The sequence below is a fragment of the Neopsephotus bourkii genome, unplaced genomic scaffold (genome assembly GCF_033783945.1).
Source record: "Neopsephotus bourkii isolate Nb327-2 ecotype Australia unplaced genomic scaffold, CSIRO-AGI_Nbou_v1 NB_168, whole genome shotgun sequence".
NCBI lineage: Eukaryota > Metazoa > Chordata > Aves > Psittaciformes > Psittacidae > Neopsephotus > Neopsephotus bourkii.
In genome coordinates this window covers 11,653,226-11,680,558 of record NW_026900684.1, presented here as the reverse complement: position 1 = coordinate 11,680,558, position 27,333 = coordinate 11,653,226, and the positions used below count along the sequence as shown (strand labels likewise).

Below are 27,333 nucleotides of genomic sequence, written 5' to 3'. Positions count from 1 at the left end.
AGGACAGATGTAACACACAGGCCACAGTCTTCTTGATGCTTACAGAGGACCAAGCAATCTTTAGTGAATAGCTGGAGCAACTTCAAGCCAACTTAGATACAGAAAGAAAAAAAGCCATCTTTACCCGCTATTAATTATACTTGAGACTCTGCGTATTGGTCTGTTCATTGTAAGGTCTGTCTTGTATTTTCTGCTAAATTTAATTACTGTACTTCTTGGAGTAATTTTGCAGGATTTCAAAAGTCAGAGGAAAAATATGTGTTTGTTTTAAAAGATCTCTCTAGATAAATGTATCTTCCTTTATATTATTCCTTTGATCAGATTGGCCTTAGGTCATATTTTTTTTAAGTAATAATTTTTCATTGGGCAGTTTCCGCAAATTCAGGGCGCGTATGCTTCTCTTGTAATGAGTCCTTTGATTTTCTGTGGTTTTCCATATTTCATTATTTATCTCTTGAATACCTTAATTTGATTAATTATTCAAATGTTTTCTGAGATTATTATAATCCAGTACATTTTGAATTTACTATTTACCATGTTTTTCCATAGAGCATCTATATTATTTTCTGAACAAATACTTAAATAGCATAATGCTAAAATGTGTGTTTACTTGTGAGTAATTTTTAAACATATAACAAATAGGACCTCCAAAACGGTTTATACATAATAATGCTGGAAGTGTAGCTAAACACTGATCTGCATGCAACATTGTATTTTATGTTTGTGTCTTTAAATTCTGTAGTATATTCCTTTCTAGGTTACCTAATGAGTAATGATGATGAAAACTGTTATAAATACTTTGTAGTCTAGCTTGGAGAAGCTAGAAATAGCACTTGAAATTTCTAATTATGATCTTATATGCTACTTGATAGGGTTAGCGATACTTCATCTCCAGTTTGCTGTGGTTACAAGTTGCTCTAAAAGAATAGTTGCTTTATGTATTACAGTGTGGCTGAAAAAAAGCCTTATAACTGGAAGCTTCCATTCAGCTGTCTAAAGCTAGACATATAAATCCTTATTTAGGCACCAGACCTTTCTCACTAAGAAGGCTTATCAGCATTAGAAATTGCCAAGAATCAGCACATTTTTAAATTAGTCGTTATCTAAACACCCAGCTACAGATTGATTTGCTTTAATTTAGACACTGGGCTTTAATAATTATAACATACATAGCCATTATATTTTTCTAATGATAAAGCTGAGTATAAAGAGGAGGTATGCTAATTCATATTACATTCATTTTAATCATGATGTTGGGTGACCAGCAATCGTTAAGATTGCCCTCAACTGTAAACCATTGAAACACCAGAGCAGCTTGGTGTTGAAAGTCAGAGAAGTTTATGTGAGTATGTAATATATCCCTTTGAGATGTGATCAAGCTAGTAACCGGTATAAATCAGATTATAATAAAGATGTCATTTGAACACAGGTATTTATGAGTTACATAAACAGTAAACTAACCCCTTTGTTCATTTGAATACAGTGTTGAAAAATAACTAAGGTGAAGGAGACAGCAACTCTCCAGGTTTAACCGTTAGTTTCCTGGCATTCATCCAGTCTATGCGTTAACAGCTGAGCATCTAGACCAACTGTTTGCTTGGCTTCTCAGATTCATTCTTTAAAGCTGCTATGTGGTAGTCAGTTATACTGTATATACGTTTTCAGATTTTGTTGAAAGAGATTGGCTTGGCAGCTAAATTTGTTGCCCTGTAAACACAGATGAAAGATAGATGTAATCCCAGCAAAGAATAAACCTATCGTGGTATTCTATAAAAACACATAAAATCCTAGGATGTTTTATTTTCCTCATACTTCTCTTTTATGTATTGAGTTGTAACCTGTTGGCAAGAGAAGCGGGCACATCAGGATATGCATATGCCAGGCCAAGAATTCCAATAATCTATCGCGCAGTTAATGACTACATGCTGGGTAAGCCCTGGTGAAGTGACTAAAGGTAATTGGAGCTTTCATGAGCTGATGTAAAATACATCCGAGTACATCTCATAACTGTCAAGCCACTTATCTATCAGTGAGGAAATACTTTGGACCATTGAGAGAATATACAGTATTTTTTAAAATCTTGTACAGATTAATCAAATGAATCTCATAGAAACTGTGATAAAAAGGAAAATTTTCAGGGTTAATTAAAACCACTGATGTTCAACTAAATTAAATGCTTTGCAAGAAGCAACAAGTAGTTTTAAGATAGATCACCTACAATCTAGTGACCAGCAGGACAAATAAATTTAAAAGAGAGAGTTTCAGGCAGATCCTTCCCTTGGGAAAAGATTAGTTTCCCTGATGTCGTGTTTCTTGCCTTTTCTGGCTTTACAGAGACAGAGAACATACATCCTCATTCTGAAATCATATGGGAAAACTGGAGATGTATAGATGCTTCTGTACTTTGTGAAACTGGTACAGAATATATATTATACACTTACATGGTGCAGGGTGGTACATAGGTTGTGAAATCTATTTCTTTAGTGGTTTACTTTTAGCATGTAGTAGTTTGAGATTCCACTTACCAGTATTAAGGAAAGTGCTACTAAACTGTATTGAAAGGTAACAAGTTAAAAACATTAACACAAGAAGTAAAATAATATTAAACACTTGCCAACATTAAAGAGAAATGATAACTTGGAGTTTTTAATTCAAACATCTGTGTAGATTCTCATAATGCTTTCAACTACAATATTTTTCCCTCTCAGAATTTGCTGGTTTAGCACCTGGAAGGCAGTGTTATAGCAAAGAGAAAAGTAATTATATTCCCCAGATCATCATAAGCCTAAAACCAGAAAAAAATGTAGTGTAATAGCATTGACGTGAAATAACACATCAGATGTGAAATAACAGATCACTCAGATTGCTCCAGTAGAATTGAGTTTGTGCTCATCAGTGTATGAACGATGGCTTCATAGTTCTCAAGGAAGAAGCATGAGAAATATGATCTTGAGTGCTCTCATTTCCACCTAGACAATTTGCAGCCCTGGCCAATTCTAATAGAAACCAAGGTTTACAGTAACTATTTCATGCACTGTTGTGTTCTGCTCTTCTCCCAGTTTTGTGTCTGTCTTACTGGAACCAGGATATAACAGAGGTTTTTTCCACTGAGAAGTTTTTTTCATTAAGCAATTATATTTGTGTCTTTCAGGATGCAAGACAGAAGCTGTGGGCAGGCATTGCCTCTTTCTTTAATGCTGAAGGAGGCTTACTGTGCAGAGAGAGGCATCAACAAGGGATATCCTGAAAATATGTCAGAAACTTCATCTTACAATGACTTTTTCACTGATTCCCTATCAGACATACAGAATGGGGACTTTTCAAATGAACTTTCTGCCTTCCTTACCCAGGAAGAGGTGTGTAAGAGCCTTGACATAGCTCGGGAAGCTATTGCTAATTCCATGAAGGAGGATCAGAATGCAGCACCAGACTTTAATCATTATTTCAACACCTCTCTTTCTAGCACTTCAGAAAATGCTTTTTTCAGGGCTACCAAACTCCGTGAGCAAGATGCTTTACAGAGGCCTCAAGCAGGCAGTCTGAATTCATGTGCCGCAAGTCATATTCTCCCAAGCAATCAGAAAGAGCAACTCAGCACACCTCAAACAGCATGTAGTTTTATCACAGTTTCTAGGAAGCAAACAAGCACCTCACCTTTGCTAAGTGCTAGTCCCAGCTTCATTAAAAGCCTGAAACATTCAGAGGATAATGGTCCAGGTGTACCTAAGACAAGCCCTAAGTCTGACTCAGCAGCCCAGGGAGAAGTTCCTTTCAGGAACAAGCTGTGTGACAAAGCTGCCACATTTATAGAGGAACTGTCATCTGTATTTAGACAGGCATCGGAGACAAGAGGCCGAAGTCCTGATGGGGACTCTTCTCCAGATAGTGGATACCTGTCTCCTAAAAAGAGACAACTAGCTGAAAGTACCTCCATGAATCAGGAGTTTGACAAGACACACCAAGAGGCTGAGCCTGAGGCAAAATTACCTGAAGTTCATCTCAATGGAGAGCACTTTTCTGAAAGGGAGAGCATCACTCAGAGTGAAACAGTCCTTTGCTACCCCTTCATCAACATGGCAGAGAATCAGCTTTCACCACCTCAATTCACTCAGAAGCTCCGGAGCCAGGAAGTTGCTGAAGGAAACAAAGTATTGCTGGAGTGCAGAGTTGCTGGCAATCCAGTCCCTGATGTCAGGTATGTGCATGCCTTTTATGCTTTTTAACTAAGTCACCGGACATCATTATCTTCTGATTGTGGAACATAAACTAAGGACAGGTATCACAGTGGACTTGCTTAAAGGTAGTCATGTAAGAACAGCGGATCATGCAGTGTTAGTGCATGAGGTAACAGATTCTGACCTCTTTAGTTCTCTAGTGTCTCATTGTTTTCTGCTTGGAAATGAAGTCCTTGATTCAAGAGCCATATTGCAAAATTAGGAACGGAATTTGCTCTGACAAGATTGTGTGTGACTGGTAACCTCATTAATCTAGTTAAAAGGATTGCAGTTTGCCCCTGAAGAGCATGTATCAGGCAGTTGATACTGGTTTTCTGTCAATTAGAGTGTCTCCAAGCACCATACCAATGGGATTTGGAGTCTATACTATGAGATAACCTAATTTTTATAAGCCTAGCCAAATATCCTCTTGTGTAAGACATTTCTAGAAGACATTAAGATCCCATATCAAAATTTCTTTTGAATCTTTACAGAGATATTTGTATTTGCTTTTGTTCAATGACAAACAGGAAAGTAACTGCTGCATAAGTTTGGTTTAGGTGTTTGGGGTTTTTTATTATTAATAATTCATAATTCTTTCCACTGTTTTCCTTCTAAAACTAATAGAAATTAAGGTCATCCAGCACCGCACACTGTTTTGCCACTTCCCAGGTCTGAGACAGTGCTGATACACTTGCTTATCACACACAGAGGTAGATTGTACCTCTGGTTTATATAGTTCCTCACAACCTATTTTGGTTTAAAGTCAACTAAGCATATTTGATATTCTCAAAGGAAAATTTTGTCCAAAAGTCCTATTTGGACAGGAGGGAATCTATAGTTCCACTCTAAGAACTTCCTATAAGTTTAGTTACATCTGAAGACAACATAATTCTTTTAAAGTTCATATTTCCCTAAACGAACATATAAATCACTTTCCTGTAACATTTGTTGTGCTTTAGATTTCTTCTTATCTCCTGCTATGAAGTCAACAAGGTTGAAAAACTGCAGCTTTGAAAAGTCAGGTTATGGCTGTATGTGCTTATATATGCATGAAAATTTACATTGAAAAATCATTACAGTGAAAAATTACATTGTAGGAAGTAGCTCCAGAGAGTCTTGTTGGTGGCTGTTGAAGACAATGATATTGCCTTTATCCTTATCTGAGTGTCCAGTGAAATGTATCCCAGACAATCTGAATATTGAGAAACTGAAATATTTATGGGGTCAAACGATCATTTATAGAGACATCAAGTGTGTTCAGTTGTTTTTATATAGAAAGTGAAAGAAGTTGTGCCTTAACACACTGACTACATTTATTATATACTCAAGTTTAGATTGTCCTACAATGGAAGCCAACTGATCTTCCAAACTGGAACAAGCTGTAAATCTATGCTAAAGAGAGGACTTATATTATGATCATTGCAGCAGGGCAGGAAGCTTACCCCAGAAATAGAATTGTAATGCTTAAATTTGTACTGCCCATCAAGCAATATGACAGCCAAGTCATGTCATTAATAGTAGTTTGGTTGGGGGTTTGTTTATTTGTTTCTTTTTTGTTTTTGTTTTTATTTGTTTTAATATCTGCTTGGAAAAAAAGAACAAAAAATCACAGTTATGGGTGCAAAAGACTTCCAGTTCTTCTTCAGACTTCCATGAAACAGGAAAGGGGAATTGAAGAACTCACAGAGTTATGACAGGCAGGGAATCCTCCTTGAGTTTCTTCTCTTAGATTCTTCTTTCTCTCTCAATAAGATATTGCAGCCTGCCTGATGTGGACACTAGGACAAGGCAAGCTGTTAACTTCTAGTAATTCTTTTGTTGTTGTTGGGTTAAGTAATATGACAACTAACATACTGGTACTGGTACTTTTGAGTTGTAAAATAGAGCAATAGAAGCTGATAGATCACCCTTGGAGGAAAAAAACCTAGAACCAACTTGCTAATCAATACTAAAGACCTTGTCACTTAATTTTACCCATCTGTAGGTTAAATATTTAACCTGACCAAGTCACCCGAAACTCCATCTGCAGTCACTAGACAAAAGCACATGCCTCATCTCTGTGCCAGGAGATGGCACGGGAAGAAAGAGTTGCTCTGCAATTCGTATCTACAGCTAATGCAACTACAAGAAAAAAAAATCCTAAACTTACTTGGCTTTCTTACAGGTGAGAATTCAACATGATAGCTATTACCTCAGAGGAGCTTAGTTTTTCTACTGTTCAAATTTTGAAAACACTTCCATAGCTTGAACTTCAAACTTAGTAAGAAAATTTCTTGCTAAGAAAGTGGGAGAGGAAGATTTTTTTCCAGCATACTACTTAACAAGTCATTAATAGGCCCATTTAGGTACTAAGAGTCAGTCTGAGACAATACCCTTTTACTACAACGAAACAGTTTCTGCTGGCTTTAATGTTTTTAACCACTATGGTTGATCCTGACTGGACTCCAGATGCCACCAAAGCTGGTCTCTCACTGCCCCTCAACTGGACAGTGAAAGGCCTGTGAGTTAAGGACAGGAGATCAGTTAGTAATTGCCATCACAGACAAAACAGACTCAACTTGGGGAAATTAGTTTAATTCATTATCAGTCAAATCAGAGTAGGGTAATGAGAAATAAAAGCCAAATCTTAAAAACACCTTCCCCACACTCCTCCCTTCTTCCCAGGCTTAACTTTACTTTGAATTCTCAAACTCCTCCCTGCACAGTGGTACAGGGGGATGGGGAATGTGGGTTGTGGCCAGTTCATCATGTTGCCTCTGTCACTCATTCCTCCTCAAGGGGAGAACTCATGCTCTTCCCCTGCTCCTGGGTTTCTCCCACAGGATACAGTCCTTCATGAACTTCCTCAACGTGGGTCCTTCCCATGGGGTACATGAACTGCTCCAGCATGGGTCTCTTCCATGGGGTGCAGTCCTGCAGGAACAGAGAGCTCCAGCGTGGGTCCCCCATGGGGTCACTGTCCTGTCAGGACCCTGCTCCAAGCACGGCCTTCCTGCAGGCTTACAGCCTCCTTTGGAACACATTCCCCTACTCTGGCCTAAGATCCTCCAGGGGCTGCAGGTGGATATCTGTTCTATCATGGACCTCCTTGAGCTGCAGAAGGACAGCCTGCCTCACCATAGTCCTCACCACAGGCTGCAGACGAACTGGTGTGCTGATGCCTGGAGCACCTCCTTCCTTCTCCCCCTCCTTCTTCATGGACCTTGGTGTCAGCAGGTGTTTCTCTCACATATTCTTACTCCCTCCTGCTGCAATTGCTCATGATCAGTAACTTTTCCCCCTTCTTAAAACTGTTATCCCAGAGGCACTGCCACCATTGTTGATGGGCTCAGACTTGGCCAGGGGCTGGTTCATCTTGGATCCAGCTGGCATTGGCTCTATTGGACATGGGGGAAGCTTCTAAGCAGCTTCTCACAGAAGCTGTGCCTGTAGCCTGTCCAAAACCTTACTACACAAACCCAATACAACCCCCATCAGGCTATTATGCTTTTAACATATATTTCAGACCTACTGTTACAGTTACAAAAGGTATTTTGGGGAGTAAAAATTATTTAATGTACTTTTATGGTCCACCTTTGAATTGGTTTTAGTTAGTAATTATTAATAATTATCTGGCAGCAGCACAGACATTTTTGTGAATATACTTAAAATTAGTTACTGGTAAAAATCACTTTTCTAACGTTTCCACTAAAAATACATTTCCACTTTAGTATCCATTTCATTATGGATATCAAAGAGAGGGAAAATATGGCACAGTGGTAGCTCAAAAACTATTCATTTTGTCAATACAATTCTGCGCCGTGACCTTTCTGTAATGACGCTGACTTGTCTGAAGAGGTCACTCGCACACAGCACGGGCGGGGTTCTCGCACGCTGGGTATCTTCTGAGCACGGAGCTGCGCAAGGGGGAAGTATAGAGCACTTCACCTATTGCGTTGTTGCGGGGCCCATAGAACGAAGGCGGTTAAGTGGCTGGGATAAGCGTGTAAGGACACGGCAACTACTCGCCTGCTGTTTGGGTAAGACGCCAAAGTTCTATCTCGAATCCTGGGGAAAGAAGTGGGTTCCTTCCTTTAGGTGTTTCAGAGCTAGTGGAGAATGCTTGCTGTTTGTTCCACTTTCAGGAGCATTTCTGTAAATTTGAGTTTGTATGGATAGGGAAGAAAAAAAAAAGGCAAAACACCAATGATACAATACCGTTGACCATTCTCTTTATTTTGGTAATAAAAAGAATCTAGTTTTCTAGAGCAGTGTACTTAGACAACTGCTTCATTAGACAGAATTTCGGATTTGTAGTATCTTTGGAAAAAGCAGTGGAGATTAGCATATGAACTGAAAAGATTTTAATACCTATAAATACTGTTTTTGAAGAAAGTGGCCAGAAGAAAAAATATATAAAATATATTAAACATTTTGTGAAAAATGCTGAATAGGTATGTCATCCTTGTTGGTGACATGGACAGTGGGATTGAGTGTGCCTTCAGCAAGTTTGCTGATGACACCAAGCTGTGTGGTTCGGTTGATGTGCTGGAGGGAAGGGATGCCATCCAGAGGGACCTTGAGACGCTTGTGAGGTGAGCTGATGCCAACCTTATGAAGTTTAACCATGGCAAGTGCAAGGTCCTGCACCTGGGTCAAAGAAATCCCAAGCACAGCTACAGGCTGGGCAGAGGAGAGGTTTAGAGCAGCCCTGCAGGGAAGGACTTGGGGGTGTTGGTCGATGAGAAACTGCACATGAGCCGGCAGTGTGTGCTCACAGCCCAGAAAGCCAACCATATCCTGGGCTGCAACAAAAGGAGTGTGACCAGCAGGTCAAAGAAGGTGATCCTACCCCTCTACTCTGCTCTCGTGAGACTTCACCTGGAGTATTGTGTGCAGTTCTGGTGTCCTCAACATAAAAAGGACATGGAACTGTTGGAACAAGTCCAGAGGAGGGCCACGAGGATGATCAGGGGAATGGAGCACCTCCCATGTGAAGGAAGGCTGAGAAAGTTGGGGCTGTTGAGCCTGGAGAAGAGAAGGCTGCACGAAGACCTCATAGCAGCCTTTCAGTATCTGAAGGGGGCCTATAGGGATGCTGGGGAGGGACTCTTCATTAGGGACTGTAGTGATAGGACAAGGGGTAACGAGTTCAAACTTAAACAGGGAAAGTTCAGACTGGATATAAGGAAGAAGTTCTTTCCTGTGAGGGTGGTGAGGCACTGAAATGGGTTTCCCAAGGAAGTTGTGAATGCTCCATCCCTGGTGGTGGTCAAGTCCAGGTTGGACAGAGCCTTGGGTGACATGGTTTAGTGTAGGGTGTTCCTGCCCATGGCAGGGGGGGTTGGAACTAGATGATCTCTAACCCTAATTATTCTATGATTCTATGAAATGGATATTAATGCTGCTGCTGAAAGAAGGGCTATAGAACAAGCAGAACAGTTACCTAGTCTGTGAGGAGTAAGAGAAGCCATTTGGCGTATGCAAAGCTTGCTGAACAGGAGATTCAGAGAGGGTCATGAGCCAGGATTACGACAGTCTCTACATTCACACACAGCAATAAACTCTGTGTTTATTGCACTCAGCAATAAATTCAGGCTTCAGTTGTTCTGATTTTTCCCAGAAAAGCCAGTTCCAGTAACATAGCCACTGCAAATAATGTTTTTGGAACTCTGTATGTTAGGTGTGATAAAAGTAGAGAATGATTGTGATTTTCATTTTTTGTCTCAGCTGGGAATAAAATAACCAGAAGCTGTAGTTCTTAAAGTCATGATGAAATAACAATAGTTTAATGGTGACAAGAAAAGCACTGAATAGAATCATAGAATCATAGAATAGATTGTTATTTTTCCCACCACTCAAGAAGTTGTCCAGCCTAGTAATGAGCACAGCTGAAATTTAGGCAGCATCAAGCACTGGTGTCCATGAGTTCATCCAGGAGATCTACAGCAGAGCAGAAGGCCTTCCAGAGAAACTACTTGGTTATTTCTGACCTTTTAGCTTGGTGTTGTTTTTGTATTCAGCACATTTTATTATGGATCCCAATAATCTTTATAGCTGGCTTTTTTCGCTTTTCATTGCTTTTTTGGAGCTAAACTTTTCAGAGTCCTCAACCTATCCAAAGTCAGGCTAGAAGCCAGCCTTAACTTGCTGCCCTTCTTGTAAGGCTAAGGATAACAAGGTTGCGGAATCTTATTATAAACAAAGAAATCATCAAATGTAGGGTAAGGACAAGGTGTTTATTTGAAGGCTATGTGACAAGGAAGGCCTCTTAAGTTCCTTGGATGTTCATAGCTGCATCATAGAAAATAAAACTGGTATTCTGGTTTGAGTGACAAAACTTGAATAAAGTAGCTTTGTTCTGCAGGAGGAAAATAACAAAACTATGACAAAAGAACTTACAACTACAATCTTAGGATTGAATCCCCAAAAAAAACCAGTTACATTTCAAGAATCACTACATTTCTTCAAAATCCAGTGCCTAACTTAGTAGTTCTACTGATACACGAATAGACTCCACAACTTGTTAGGGTTGTAAACTAGGTATGCTTTTATTCAGCACTGAGGCGCATAGGGATTGCTCCTCCAAAAGCATGTGCACCTTTCCTTTGCCACTGAGTTCATTTATATTACATATAATGATTCCCAAACATGAGATTGCTTCATGCCTAATACATATGCAAAACCTATTCCTGTCTAGTATTGTAATTAGTTTCCTAGCGTTCGTCCCATTGGTGCACCTGTGCAGTGCCTCCTGGTGGTGGTCGCTAGGAAGTCGTTAGGATGAAGGCCTGTAGTTCCTCTTCATCACCGTGAATAATCTCTTGCTTTCACACAGACTCAATAGGGTTTCAGCTCCTACCCAAATCTCAGGTTCGGTACAAGCCGGTTTTATGTATCTTAAAGCAGAGACTTGTCAAGTTTGCAAATTTTGTTACTCTGCCTATATTTTGTTCCTTTTCTTTCTAAAAATACTATTTAAACAAGAATGTCTTAAATGTTAAGTTATGAATCTTATCTACTATAATTCTGCCTAGCAGCTGTAACTCTTACAATTCTGCTTCACTCTTCTAGCAACTTTGGCTCCTACAGTTCTGCTTCACCAAGCACAGCAACTGCTTAAGCAAGCAGGCACAGTGTTAACCCTTTATTTCCTGGTATCACTACTAGCAAAAAATCACATACATAACAATTAAGGTTTAGTCACTGGTCAGACTAAACAACTCAGATGTCAGCTTAAGACTTAGCAAAGTATTGGGTAGTTTGAGAAATTCTAGGATACCTGTTTTCTAAGGAAGGTCTGAAGCTGAAACAGAAATTTTCTATATTACTCTCAAAGCTATTGTCTTGAGCAGTAGCTCTCCTCAAAGTGCATCAGCAGTGCAGTACTTAAAATACTCAAGTTAACACTGAGCTTTAGCAAATTCCAGCTATGAGTGACTTAGAGCTCTTCAGCATTTGCCTCACAATTGGAATATTTAATTACTTCTGAGGTCTGCCCTGAGCTGTCAGCTGTAATTAAAGTATTTTCTGAGATCTACCCTGAGCTGTAAGCTGTGATTAAGGTATTCACGCATATTCACCCAGATTCTGTAGCACAACAGGTATTGAAGTGTTTTCTACAAAGTAGTCTCTTTCTTCTGCAACAGCAAAGGCAAAGCACTTTCCACATAGTACATAGTAAGAACAGGGCTTGAATTTATAATAAAACCCCAACTACCTTGATTTCTATAACTTCACAAAATTTACCCAATTTTATAGCCTTTAAAAGCTTTGAAGCCCAAAAACATGCAATAAATTATGGTTCTTCCATAGTCTTCCTATCAAGCACAGCTGCAAAGAACATTGGCTGTCAGATTAAGTAATACTTAACATAAATCTACACAGCTGAGTGGAAATCCAGGTGTATAAAACAATAGTGAGTGAGTTAAGCAGTAGTCAGTAGGTTCTTAAGCTTTGGGAGTGTAAAGGGTGTCACACATGTAGTTTCTGCTTCTTTGCTAAGTGCTTGATTTCAGATGGGAAACCTGTGGTTTGGAGGTAGCATTTGTTTTTGTTTCTTCAAGTTCCTTATTGTGTAAATTTAATTATAATGAAACACTAGTGCTTTGGTGGGAAGTATGAATGTTCTACTAGTTCTATAATGGCAAGGCTTTAATGCCAGTTATTTTTTATCAAGTATGAGTAGTTATTTACGTATGTATCCTAATGGAGTATATCTGACAAACATGGGTGTTCTTAGTGCAAAACAATGGTTTTTTTTAGGTGTGTTCCTCACTTTTTTTTTGTATTAGCTCTTTAATAAGTCATCTTCAGAACTATTACTTCTCCATTTGTAAAATCTTAACTATTTAGGTTATAGTTTAAAACCAGGTGGTTCATGTCCTGTGTTTTCAACATTTTCATGAGTTTAAATGCATACTTAGGTTATTAAAAATGGAAACTTTAGTGAAGGTATTTTATGATTTTTTGGTTTCAAGCATTTGCCCTACTAAGATGGAAAAAAAGCCCAAGAACTAAATTTGCTTCTGAACAATGGGATGCCTAATGTGTCCTGACAACAGACTTAATTAGACTATATAAGCATCATGGTAACTACAGTGACTGCAGAAGTACTTTATAAAAGATTAAAAGGATTAGTATGTGATCTGTGTGGCAGGAGAGGGCTCGTGTGACTTGAAAATCATTAACAGCCACATCTGTTATACAGTAAATATAAGATAATTATTGAGGTGTAATGTGACTTTCACGTCTCCTATGACTGTGTTTTTAAAATGAAGCTTACTACTTTCTGAGAGAGGATAGAAAAAGGCAACAATACTGTTGAAGAAACTGCAGTATTACTTTGTTCCAGAGGTGTTATTGACTATACAAATAGTTTATTTATGGTTTTTTGGGGTTGGATGTTTTTTTAATTTTTCTTACTGAAAATTGTCATTTAAACTTGTCAAACTTCATAACTAATACTGTACAGCCAAGTGCCTCTCCTCTTCCCCCACCTCTTTTTTTCTTTTAACACATTCATCTACTTACGTGTTTCTCCAGGTGTTTTAGTAATCTTACAGCTTTATCAGAGTCCTGGTTGCTTTAGTGGGTCTCTAATAGCTTTTATTCAGGTATTGACAGATTTAGGATGAAGTGACATTTTTCATTTTAACTCAAATAAACTCATATGCAAAGTATGTTAACAACCTGTAAGCACAGCAATTCTATCACATTAACTGTGGTCTGTTGGTCTACTGGATTTTCTATTTATTGTGTATATTAGCGGCGGTTTTATTTTAGTTTATTACCAAATGTAGTATTTTACAGTAAGAATTGATCTAAACACTTCCATAATTTGTACAATAGTTTCAATTCCATTATTTCACAGTGTTATAATTGTTTATTAATGTTTAGAACGTGACAAGGAATAGTGGTTCTTTTTTATTACACATTCTGTAAAACAGGAAGTGTTTCCAGAATTTTCTGTTTATTTCCTAATGGCGATAGTTTATGGAGTTAATTTTTTAAATTGTTCCCAAATATAAATTCCATCTGGTTTTCTTTATGAAACTATTTTGCTTGATAAGCATACTTTTGTGCAGGAGTCTACAATAGTCTTCTAGTTATCATTTCAGAGTAGAATCCTGCTAGTCTGTCTTCTGACTAGTCTTATGCAAAGACAGAGTCATTGTTAAGAATGGAGGAAGATTTGTGTCCCTAAGGAGTTCCTTGGGTCAAAAATGTAATCCTCTGTGTATGGAGCATTGCAGATCATCTGAAAGTACAAAACAGCATATATAATATTGCTGAGTGTAAATAGAAAACTGTTAGCCATTTTAATCTGGTAGTACATTCATTTCAGAAACCTGCTCAGCAATGATGTGTTGTCATTTAATGTTTTATTTGCATTCAGAGTAAGGTATAGTAGCTGTATAATATCTGTCAACATCCCTATTATTCTTGTCACAAGTATATTTTTCTTACTCCTCCTTAAATCAACAGTATCTTTTTTACTTTCACTTTTTTTTTCTTTTCATTTGCAAGTCAACGTAATAGCTATTGCACTCTTGACCTTGTTACTCTTCTCTTCCTTTCTTTCCTTCTCCCTTTGCTACTCTTCTTCCCTTCTCATTTGTTTCCTTTTATACATGGTTTACTGGACCATGCTATGCTGTTCTTGTGTCTTTTGTTTGTTTGTTTTGTTTTCACTAATTTCAGGTGAGGCTTGTCCATCTTCAGGCACTGTGTTAGGTGAACCTAACATGTGATGTAATGATCCGTGGTGTCTCCTCCCTGGAAAGTCCCACTTTAGAAATCCCCGGAAAAGAGTTTTTTCTAGAGACTTTTCTAGATACAGCTGGCCACTTCTTCCGACGTAGGGTGGCCCACTACTGTTACCTTTCTATTTTCCCTGTATTAATAAACTAGTTGAGATTCCTTATGGTGTTGCGTTGAGTAATTTGCGGCCTGCAGGTTTTAGGTAGATGACATGCATCTTTCAAATATTTTCTTTCCCATTCTCCATTCACTTTGTGCCAGTGAAAGGACACATGTCAAGGTTTTCTGCATCTGGAACAAAACATACAGTGAAGTCAAGGCCTATTTAGATCACGTACTAATCTGCCTTCAAAAACAGTGTGGCATATCTGAGAAATGCTAGTGAGTGCATCAATTTTCTCACTTCCTAAGTAGTGGTCTTTTGACCTTAGAACCACAGTGATGTTCAAGAATGGGTTCTTTAATATTTGTCATCCCACTAAAGAACAGCTTTTAGGATGCTCTTGTAATATATGATAACCAAATGTTCTATTTGGATGTGTTTTGGTTTTGTCGTGCTTTATTGTTTAAAAGCATCGAGTATGGTATTTAAAATGAATATCTGGAGACTCAGGCTCTTTCCTAGGTGAAATGATCTTTACAAAGTCCAGATGGTGGTAACAGGGTAATTTATGAGTCTTACGAAATAATCAGATTGCAAGAGAACTTAGGTTAAGAAATCCATTTATGTTACAAAATGAATATTCAAAGATCTAAAATAAAGAATGTGTGGTTGGGGTGAGGGTGCTAGGGGGAACATGGTCTGTTTGCTTGTTTGTTTTCTGTAAAAGCCCAAAAGAGGATCCTGGACACTGGGGTTATTCTTAATATTTTATTTATTTATGGGCCCTGTAGAATAGTTTTGACTACATCATATATGCATTTCCTCATCTTTGTTATACAGGCTCTGGGCATTACCAGACTTTGCATACTTTGTTTGGTTTTCCTTCCTGAAAATAGGAAGAATAGATGCAACCTGTTTGGTACATGAAGATGGGCATAATAAGAAACAATAGTAAAAACAGTGGGAGGGCTCTTTTTCAAATTGGAATTAGGAAGAGAATTCCAGCTCAGTTACTTTATGTTTCTCTACCTGTGAATGCCAGTGTCTCTGGTGTATTTCTGATTATATTACCTGAAGTTTAAAACATCTCGGTTTGCTTCTTTATTTTTTTTTTTGTTCTGCATTGTCTGCCTTTTAGTAAAAGAATATAGATCTGAAGTTCTTTGCTAGTGCTTAATGAATAAAAAACGTATTTACTAGTATGTATAAAAAGATTCAAAGACTAAATTAAAATGTTATCAAAATATAATTTAAACTGATTCTAAGTTTGACGGCTAATGTGAAAAGCTTCAAAGTAAATTAATAAAAATTACTCTGCAGAAGTAAGACAAATGGTGCTGCTGTCTGCAGAATGAAAAATATAAAGAACTTTTGCCTTTTATTTACATAGGAATTGAATGAGACTTGGATGAACTCTAAAACAACAAGGCACCACATGTCTTCAGAAAGCTTTTTCACTGTACTAGCTTTGTTCATGTTCAAATTTTTTAGTTTAAAAGTTAAGCTTAATTGAAGTAGTTTTAAAATGCAGATTTCCCACAAAAGTGGTACTGAAACCTGGCCAGAGACAGTATTCCAAGAGGCTTCTTTTATTTCATATTTCAACATTTATTTATATAAATTTTATCTATTGTCTCTGGGCCTTTCCAGTACAAGCATCAACAGCCAAGAAGTCTGACAATGAGGAAATACCTTAGCAATCTGCTTGTCATGGACTAATTGAAAGTACCAATCTCTGAAAATTAAAACTAAATCTAGAGGCTAAATAGAACAGAGGTGGGCATGAACCCATGTGTTTCGGGAGTGGACTATTTTATTCATGTTGAAACACGAAGAGAAACAGATTAGTGAGGCTTTCCATAGAGAGAAGTGTTTGGAGTTAGTAATTCTGGCATCATTACTTATCAGTGTTCAACAGGTATGCAGTGCTATTCCAAATCCTATTTAAAATATTATTCTTAATATTCTTTGACATGTTTGCTCATTTGCCTAGAGGCTATGCCACATCTTGGATTGTTTAAGTTTCTTAAGGGTAATTATAGAAGTTTATAACTGTTATTTAAACAGGACATACCTTTGTAGGGTACAATATGTGGCTTTATAAATATAAATTAAGTAAATACAATTACCACTTTGAAATGATGCTTGAAAACTTCTTTCCTAATAAAAAAATTTTGTTATATTTGAAATACTCTGTAAATTCATTCTTGACAATGTGAAAGCTCGCTTTAGAGACTGGATGATGGAATTTAACAAAAAAGAATTCTCTGCAAACATTCATAGCTGATGATGGAAAATTTAAGACTTAGGGCAATTAGAGCTGCAGGGCTTTCAGGGAGGTAGAGAAGGCTATGGCCTAAAAGCTCATAATAGACCAAACGTTGAAGAAACATTGCTAAACAGCAGTGAACATGGAGCTTATTTTATTAGTTTTAGAACCCATCTGGAAAGTGCTTTCTTTTTAACAAGTGCTACATTTCGACAGGCCTTTAAGTGGACTGTAAATATGGATCTTTTAATAGGCCATGGGCTTGTTCTTAGAGCCCATACGAAGGTAAAGGAAGGAGTAAAAGAAATTCCCTTGCCCGCCTGCTACCTGTCACACAGGAAAATAAGAGAGCAAGTCCTTCCGGTGATGTCTGTATTTCCTTCCCTGAGGACAGAGATGTAAAGAGAGCAGGAAAGTTAATTCCTTAACTTAATATATTTTGGAAAATAGTTATCACATTGTGAGGTGGGTAGTGCAAGAACAGCAGCAAATAGACCTGTTATTTCTGCAAACCCTCAGAAAAATCTTCCTTTCAGTAAAACCTATCACTTTGTCAGTAGAAAAGCTGGTAGAAAGAAAGAAATGAATGAAATCCTGTGTAGCTTTTTAGAGTGTGTGTGGGAGATGTTCAAGGGGCATAATGATGAAAGCTGCCTGTTGTTCCTGCTTTAGGCAGAACTTTACGAAACCTTTGCAGATCACTATATGCAAAATAATTATTTTGTTTATATCTGAGACATTATAATGGTTTTCACCATGTTACTTATTCACAAAACACTATGTTGTCACGAATTCTCACATTCCACGTGCTTTAGGAAGGAACTGAATATGAAAAGATTTTAAATTTTTTTTTACGCTTTTGGATATTGAAAAATAATCTACAGCTCTGTAGTGAGGACAGAGCATTTAGTTTAAGATTAGCAAACTGAACAGAATTTCAAAGTTTAGCTTTGCATAGAATAAACCTTCATGGAAGTTTTGTCCACTTAGACACTTAAAAGTGTGGTTTAGCTTTTTGCTGTAGAAAGCTTCCACTTGTAAGAAGTGGACTTTATTGCTGCCTTGTGCTACTGCCAGTTGCTTTGTCTGAGCTGACTTACAAGAAGAGAATTGATCAATAGGAATAGTGACAAATTGCAAACAACTGAAATAGTAAGGGACTTGCTTAAGCATTGAAAACTTGAATCAATATCCATATGACATGTTTCTGTAAATCAGAAAACGAGCAGACTTCTTAAATATACACCTAGGTAATCTGAGTAGAGAAGATATACTATTTTATGAAATAAATTAGGAGGAGTAATTCAACTTGATAGTTTTACCAGTACATACAAAGATACCTTTAAGTTTCAGAAGGGGTGAGTGCCTGTATAGAAATATTTTCTCTGATGTGCTGCAGTACTGCATGTCAAAGTGCTTATAATAGAACATAATCTTACTTTCCTGAAGTCATATGCGACAGTTAGTGTGATACTATTCAGTGTAGATAACTACACAACTCAAGATTAGGAGTAGTATGCAGTCAAATAGGTCAGAATTCCTGTGGAAAAGGGTAGTAAATTAAAATGCTTTGGGGATGGAGGTAATTAGCAGGTAGAATCTCCCCTAAAACACTGAGGGTTTTCAGCTGCCTGGAGCTCAAAGCAAGTAGAGGACTAGAAGGCCTCTAAAGGAGCCACAGATTTGTGGCAGAAATGTTTCTTTTAGTCTAACGCTAACATGCTGCTTCAAATCAAAGTGATTCATTGTTCCACCTTATTAATAATGTATACTTGAGTACCTGCATGCACTACTGTTACAAAAATAAGGAAGACTTGCACTTAGGCAGTGCCATTTGTAAGCATGTCATTACTTTATAAACAGCTTGTATGATACAGATTTTGTTTATCTTGCCTTACTTGATAAGGTTTTGCTTTTCAGGTAGCCAAGGGGAAAAGATTAGGCAAATAGAATCCATCTGTCATTTATGGTACAACTGGCAGGTACCCATAGCTAACTATGAATGCTTTTAATATTACAGAAAATGTGGTCACTAAGATAGCACATGGCCCTGTGTAATAGTAAATCAGTGCTTATAGGAAGACCGTTTAAGTATTTACCCTGTAAGTAGCTGAGGCGTATATTTAACTGAGTTAACATGAACTGAGGGTCTTCTATTCCTGTAAACTAATCTTGATATTTACAAGTTGGTAACAAGCTTGATAGAAGACTGTCTAACTTTTGGCCACAAGCTAGCATCCTTTCAATCTCCTATTATATTTTTTCAACCTCCCATTATGTTTTTTCCCCTGTGACATGTTAGTAAAATGTATAAAATATTAATACACTGATAATTAGGGGCCAGGTACAGCATCGGGTGCTGTCAAAATCTATTATCGTTGGTATGTGCTTTCCATATAGCTGATTCTGATGGAGAAGGTGGGTCTTTTTGGTCAGGTGTGGTTTTGTGTGTTATGACAGCTTTGCTTTTAAAAGGCAGGGGAAAAAAATCCACCCTGAAACCTTAGGAGTTGAAACACACATTTTCGTGCAGGAAACCAAGCTGTATTCATGTAAACTTTTCAAAGGGTGCTGAGTGCAAAATTCACACAGTTTCCTCCTGGAAATGAGATAGCAAAGTGCAACCCGGTTCCTCAGCAAAAAACATAAATTCTCTGTTGATTAACAGGTACCTTCATTTAATCAAAATGGCACCAGTTAAAATACAATGGCATTGCCTCAAATACCTGCAAAATCAATAATTAAAATTCTTATTCTGTATTTTGTATATAGATATGTGTTTCTACTCATTGTGAAGTTAGGGAACATTGTAAAAACAGATACTGTGTTATCAGTCAGGTAAATAAATGTTTTCACTGTCTAAGACAAGCAGCCATTGTGTGATGTATAGGAAAAAGAAAGGGTTTTTTATTTGTTTGGGGTTTTGTTTTTGAAGGTAAAATTGCTTGTAGTAACTCATGGCTACAGTTAGATACCCTGCATGCCTGTGTTGGGCTGTGAATGCTAGGAGTGGGCACAAAGCTATTCTGCGGAATACCATGCTTAAACCCAGAGATCGAGTAGAAATGTGGATCTCTTAATTACAATTATCAAATAAAAGCTTGAATGTTTACTGACTTAGTTTCCCTAAACAAACCCCAAGTTATTTAAACAAAAATAATGCACAAGTCAGTTGACATGATTATTTCCACGTAAAGCATTTTTTTAGGTAAAAAGAAGTAGGGCAATATGCATGGTTTGAGTTACGTAAGTTATTTTTTTATAAATTTTCAAGTGTTTGAAGAGTGAATTTCTGTTATTGTCCAGTACAGTTTGCCTAAAACATATGCTGGCTAAGAATTATTATTCTGGGACCAGATCTCCCAATTAGTTGAATGTGCTCATCAAAGCTTACTCTGATTTGCTCCCTTCTTCCTGGAAGTGTGTTTCTCTGGTAGTTCCGAGTGTAAATATTTTCTGAACCAATTAGAAATGAAATTATGTAGATTAAAAAATGTAAGATATAAAAGTGACTTTTCACATTTCCTATTTTAATATGTAAAATCAGATGCTTCTGTTAAATACTGTGCTGGTTTTGGCTGGGACAGAGCTAGTTTTCTTCACAGTAGCTAGTATGGGGCTATATATTTGATTTGCGTTGGAAACAGTGTTGATCATTCAGGGATATTTCAGTTATTGCTGAGCAGTGCTTGCGCAGAGTAAAGGTCTTTTATGCTTCTCACCCCAGCCCGCTAGCTGGGGGTGCACAAGAATTTGAGAGGGAACACAGCCAGGACATATGGCATCATGCTCAGCATATAAAGCTGTGTAAGGAAGAAGGAAAAGGGGGATGTTTGGAGTGAAGGTGTTTGTCTTCGCAAGTAACTGTTATGTGTGATGGGAGTCCTGCTTTCCTGGAGATGGCTGAACACCTCCCTGCTGGTGAGAATTTGGGAATGAATTCCTTGGTTTGCTTTACCCTATTAAATTGTCTTTTTCTCAACCCACGAGTTTTCTCACTTTTCTGATTCTCTCCTCCATTCTACTGTGAGGGGAATGAGCAAGTGGCTGGTTGGGTCTTAGCTGCTGGCTGGAGTTAAATCAGAACAGTTCTTTTTGGTGCCCAGTGTGGGGCTCAGAGGGTTCAAGATGATGACAAGTTTGGATTTTCTAGGTCAAATTTATACCTGTTGCTGTTATAAGTAAACAGCTGTTATGATGTTTAGCTATTAATCGGCAGGCTCCCATGCTTACCATGGTGCTTGCTTGCCCTTAACACTGAGTGTATTAGTGCTTTTGAAAAAGACAAAGTCCTCCAAAGAAGTTTTCATGCAGAACTGAAGACATTAATAAAAAGTGGGGAAATGCAATGGGTTTTTTTTAAGGTTCTGCCTTAATTCTGAATAATTAATCCGTAGAAAATTAAAATCTTACAGTGCTGTCAGTAGCCCTCAGAATGTAAATTTCATGACCATGAATGAACAGGATTTGCATTCCTAAATTCATTGATATCTCTCATGCACAAAGCTTAAGACATCTAATTTTGTTACAATGTATAATATAATATAGTTGGTATATTATAGATTGGTGTAATGTTCCAAACAATTTTTTTTGAGGAAATTCTCTCAATTTCTGTTTCTGCACTTGAATTGATTTCTTAATTAAATATGGATTTTTGTCTCCTACACTATGATTATACTTAACCAGTCATCAGTGAAGCAAATTTAGAAAGAAAATAAACTCGGCAAGGAAAATACTTGCTCTGTATTGTGTGGTTTCCCCTAGAGTGCTTGTGAATGGCTGCTAGAAGGAGTTCTTCTGTAGATGTTAATTTAGGGAGAGCTTGGATCACAGTTAAGGAGCAGTATAATATAATCTAAGCTAGAATGTTGTTTGGTTTTTTTTTAATGCATCTTTCCTATACACTGCAAAGAGCATTTGTGTGTTACAGTCTTTATTAAAAATTAATACTTAGATTGCCTGGATTTAAAGACTTCAGTCATTTGTCTGTTAGGACAATAGAGGTGGACAATATAATTCTCGATTTATGATTTGCTTAAGATGTTGATACAGTGAGTCTCTTGCACAGGGAAGAATAAGGGAAAATGTTTGTAGCCTTACAGAGGTAACCATTACTGTATGTTTTCTGCCTTTTTTCCAAAAGAGCATTGCCGCTGGTGGGGACTTTCAAGTTTAATTAGGGAGGGTTGGGACAGAAGGAGAGTTGATTATATCTGGGCTTCCTCAGGCTTGCCATATAGCCAGAAGGAATCTATAAAAGCCTGTTTTTAACAAAACCTGTGAGTGGTAATTTGGGGGGACTGTACCTATAAAGGAAGTGGGTGGAGATGGTGATTTGCAGTTAACTGAGGAATTGGTACAGATGCTAGGCACTGCAATTCTAGGACATGCTACTGACTGCAAATTCAAAGGCTGGTGATTCAGAGTTTCAGCCTAGAATCAGTCTTTATTCTCAGAGGATTTCTGTATGACTGAAGCCCCCCTTACGTCCTTTAAAAAAACAAAAACAAACAAAAGATAACTAAATCTAAATGAGGTTAAATTAATCTCTTGTTGGATGCAGAAAACACTGCTCTTGCTGTAATCCAGGTATAGGGGACAAACTGAAAATTGGATGCATGTGACCTTACATAGTGTGATATTACAGCCAAAGTCACTCCAGGACCCAGGACTGGCATAAGACACATGGCAGATTCCTATATAAACTGATGCAGAAGCTGGCTTTCAGTGAATGCCTTCCCTAGTTTAATAGTTATAGGAGGCCCACTATATTTTGTTTGTTCACAGCTTTTGTCCTCAGAAGAACTGTTGTTCAGGTGTATGATATGAGGATAGAAATTGCATGCTTTGGATTGAGAAGGAAGATGGAATATGAAAGTTTTGCAGCCAGCAAAAGTGTTTGAGACACAAGCTGTGGAAGTAAGAAGTGTTGTTCTAGAAATAGCCCGGCTGATCTTTGCTGCCTTAAAAAGTTCAAGGCTATTCCTAAGGTACTAGGTAAGAATACAGCAACTCAGTGAAAAGCCTGTATTTAATATGTGCTGAAATTTGCATAGTGGTAGCTGAAAACACTGTAGCTGCACTTGTAGGCACTTATCTGTGTTTTCCAATGAAGAGTATTGCAATAGCTTCCTTAGATAAGGAATGTCAAGGCTGAAATAAGCAATTTCTGATTCCTTAGAAAGGTTCTCTTGACACACCTAATAAAGATTCTTGGAATGCAAATGTCTCACAGTGGGAGCTAGGAGGAACCACCGACCCTGTGACTGAATCTTCCCATATATGCCTAAGGCATTCTGTGAATTGGCAGTGCAAGAAAGCAACAGTACATGTAAACGCGCTATTTATGGGTGAAATGAAAGAACTGAAGGAACAGCCACTGCTTAGGAATGCTGGAGAGGCCTCAGGCCCTGCCCTTACTAGATTTTTTCTTTTGCTACTTCAGTCTAGTTTTGACACCTCTGTAAGGTCTCCCACTATCGTAGACAAAAATCTATGTTTATCTCCTGCTCATAAGTGCTGAAGCTGAGGTACAGAGCTTCCCAGGAGCGGGTTTAGAAGGAATACCACAATCTGGCTGCCTTTTGTGTCAACCACGTGCTTATGTATTTACTTTCAACAGAAAAGTCCTTTACTTATATCTAGTAATTAACTTACAGATAGAATATTGCAGGGAAGATGTGTTGACCATCACATAAGGCAGAACAGATGAAGTATTTTATTATACCTTTTTATCTATATTACTAATGGGGAATTCTGCTTTAGAAATTTACTTTAATAATTTACCTAAATAAAAGCAGTGATACCTTTCTTTTTTTTTTGTGTGTGTGTGTGTGTAAGAACATTTAATAGTGCTATCTGTGCCTATGTCCTTTTTAATTTCTTAAAACCTGTATTTCAAGAAAGAGCAATTCCTTTTCACAGAAGGGCAAGTATCTCTCAAGTATCTGAGAAGTGACTTCGTAACCCTTTTATATCTGTCTACCAAGAGTCTTCATCTCTCCCTACTTTTTCCCTGAGTTATTCAGAAAATTTTATCTTTCACAGGATAGGATAATCCCACCATAACATCCAGAACCTAACTCTAGTTTGGTGTGGGGTGTTTGAGGTTCATTTTTTTTCCCTTGTATTCAGTCTGCTTTTCAAGTACAATTTGGAGTTCAAAGCAGGCCATGGAAACTCAGCTGCAGGAGTGTCAGTTAGACCAGGGAAGTTCCTCGATGTGTTGCAAAGTGTTTCACCAACATACTTATTCTTTTTCCGCTTGAATACAATTAGGAGTTTTGACTAGTTGTACCTCTTCTGTAGTGTCTTGCTGTCATCTTTTTTTTTTTTTTAACTGCTTCAGCTGAGCTAGTATATTTAGTCACATCTAAATGAGGCTGTATTCCACTTCCATAGATTGATGCTGATTTCTCTTGTCTTCCACAAATAGAACAGGTCTGCCCTCAGTCTGAATTTTGTAATATGTGGTGAGTCTTTCATCAAATTGCTGTTCAGTCCTTAGAATAACTCTGCTGCTTTTTATTGCTAATTAAGAATTCTTTTGTGAGTACTCTTTGGTGAAGAGTGGAAATAGCTTCATACTTACAATTTTATTTTTGTCTTCCATATTATATTGGATCTATTTTGTTGTTTGATAATTTATACTTACAGAAACTGTTTCTTAGTGCTTTTCCCTGTACTGACAATTGAAGCCATCTAGTTAGTTATGATCTCTCTCAATCTGAGTCACATAGGAGGTATCTAAGATAAGCTTCTTTGAACAAAAGGGCGGTTTTCCTCATTGTTCATCAAAACACAGTGACTAAATTCATGACTGAATTAAAAATCAGTAAAGATGAAAAGATTCATCTAAAACTTTGAATATTTGAAATTAAATCCCAGAGATATTAGCGGTTACGGGTGGAGGTTTAGGATTTTTTAAATGCTATTCCACTACCCATCCTATGTGTATTAGGTGCATCTCGAAGATGGAAACATGGCACTGAACTTTTCATTCAAGTCTAGAAAAGTGTAATGGCAATTTTTAATACCTGTTATCCGAACAAGAAGGGATTTCAGTGGCGTTAAAACAGATATACTATTTGATATAAAATAATTATTTACACCTTTGTTTAGAAGTGACAGTAGGCTATTTAAAATGCAGAGTTTATTGGTCTCTGTTCTGAGGTGAATAATTAGCATAATCTTCTCAGGAGGAAGGTACATGACTGTCAGTCTAAGGGAAATTCACTCACTGGACCATAAAGAATTGTTCTTTGCTTTTTTTTTTTACTTTAATGAAAATTAAACCAAAACCCAACAACAATGGGGCAAATCACATGACATACTGAAGATAACCGCATCATACATGCTGAAAATTAAAATACAGGAATAGTATTTGGCATACTGCTGCTAAATTCTGCAGATCCTGTTTTTTTCAGTTGTAAGATGAGATGCTTTTTTAAAGTCTTCAAGTAGTCATTATTGACATTTATTGCAGCAAATGTAGGTTTCATTGTACTTAGCACATCGCTAGTATTTTCTGAGGCATTATGCCTGCAAACCAAAATATATGAATAACTGTGAATTTGACTGCCATCTATTTGAAGTCCTACAAGGCAGTTTAAAGAGCTACTGTGGCTGTTTTTTAAAAAATAAAAATGAACAGAACTGCCTGAACAGAAGTGTCTAAACACACAGTATCGAATGTTCAATCTGGTGTATTTCATCTTGACTCCCCAAAAGACCTTGTACTGTGGGCCAAAGGGAAAGCAAGGAGGAGAACTGTAAGGTTTCTAAAATACTACAGGCATCTGGTATTCTTCTAAAATTAAACTTTCATGCATAAGCTGAATCAGGATAGCTTCATCTATAAGATCATTAAATCAGTTGCTCTCTTACATTTATTCAGTGAATTCTATAAAATACAACTGAACCTTTTCTTGGCTTGCTGAAGAATGGAATGCAAAAATCTTTTAATTTAATCATTTAGGCTCCAGGGAGATTAATTTCTGACAGATGCAGTCTTTCGACATAATAGCTTCGGAAAAGTTTTATATTATTATTAATGTTACTAGTGGGTTTTTTTGTGTGTGGGGAGAAATCACTGGTTTAGTACTGCCCATAATGCAAGAAACTATATACTAAAAAGTTCACTTAAACACAGGTCCTGAATAAATAGAAAGACACGATATGTAGAAAAGGATTCTGTTCCAGAGGAGCTTGTTTAAAGCTGATAATAACTCTGTGATAAATGTTGAATTCTCATTTGTTAGTTAGCTGAAGTAAGAGGAGGTTGTATACTAAGCTGATTTTGAAGCACATCAGTGTTTAATGAGATCAAACCATGGACAAGAAGGCTCCTGCCTGTTGTTTCTGTGTTTTAACAATTTGATCTTACTTCTAAGCTTCAAGGAAGCAAGCATATTGCACAACCAGTTCTAATTTCAAAATATTCTTTATCATAAAGGCAGTGCAGTTAATAGGAAACTAGGAGACTGATTTTAAGAGTCTGACAGACTAATGTACTTTCCACTTATTTCTCAAGACTTAAACCCTTGAATTGAAACACGGGCATCAGCGAGACGTAACCGAGAGGCAGAACAAACTAGTGGACAGAAAAGAGCTTGGCCTTCTATCTGATGTAGCTAGGTTACAGAACTAAAGAAGTCTGTAGTACAACAGACCTTCTGAGATCGTCCTCTTATAGAGCACAAAGATATCCCTGAGATACAAACCAGGTAAGTATCAGTCAAAGATGTGAGCACAAGGCATAGTCAAATGGCTAGAGCTCGGTACAGGGTGCAAACATGGTTATTATTACTGTTTCCTCCAGTCTTGTGGGAGATTCAGTTTTCACTGGACTTGAGATTTACTGTGTTCTTGTAGCTCCATGGCACCCCAGCAACAGCCACCTCTCATCTGTGGTATAGAATTTCATGAAGTCTATTGTAGAGAATGACTGTGACATCTGTGCTTAGCTGTGGAGTTTGTAACCAGAGCATCATGTTCCATTCCAGAAATACCATTAGAATCCAGAACTCCTAACTCCTTTATTCTGCTCCTTGTTAGCAAATATGCATGTACCTGTGCTTACAAACAGGTACTAATTCTGTAAAGACGATAGTCTACCATCTATCTAGTCTATCATAATATACCGTATCTCTCATAAAAACTCCTCTATTGGCTACATGGTGATCAAAAAAACACATTTCTTCCAGTAAGACAAATTATATACACCCAGTGTAACTTCAGTAAAGCCAGCAAGTTCTCTTACCTTGTTCCGAAAACAGAACTGTGCTTTTTTGTTGCTTTTCCCCAGAAATCAGGAGAGGAACTTGAAGTGAGAAAACCAGCAAATAATTATTGTGAGTTTTTTAAATGTATCTGAATGGCTTTTCTTACTTGTATGTGGTTATATTCTTTCCATAAATGGTTCTTCAGGTATGCCTACTTTTTATTTTCTTAAACTATCTTTCAACCTAATATTTGAATCCTTTTCACTTTTCTAATGTTAT

At 37.5% G+C, this 27,333-nt stretch overlaps 1 protein-coding gene across 1 annotated transcript in view; it reads left to right on the top strand.

The window, feature by feature from the left end:
• Positions 1-15: 15 nt before the first annotated feature.
• Positions 16-27,333, top strand: part of PALLD (palladin, cytoskeletal associated protein) — a 193,728-nt gene continuing 166,410 nt past the window's right edge. The window contains exons 1-2 of the mRNA XM_061372892.1: positions 16-174; positions 3,152-4,195. Of these exons, the coding sequence (XP_061228876.1) occupies positions 3,153-4,195 (1,043 nt within the window). The 5' untranslated portion in view covers positions 16-174; position 3,152. The remainder of the gene's footprint in view (positions 175-3,151; positions 4,196-27,333) is intronic.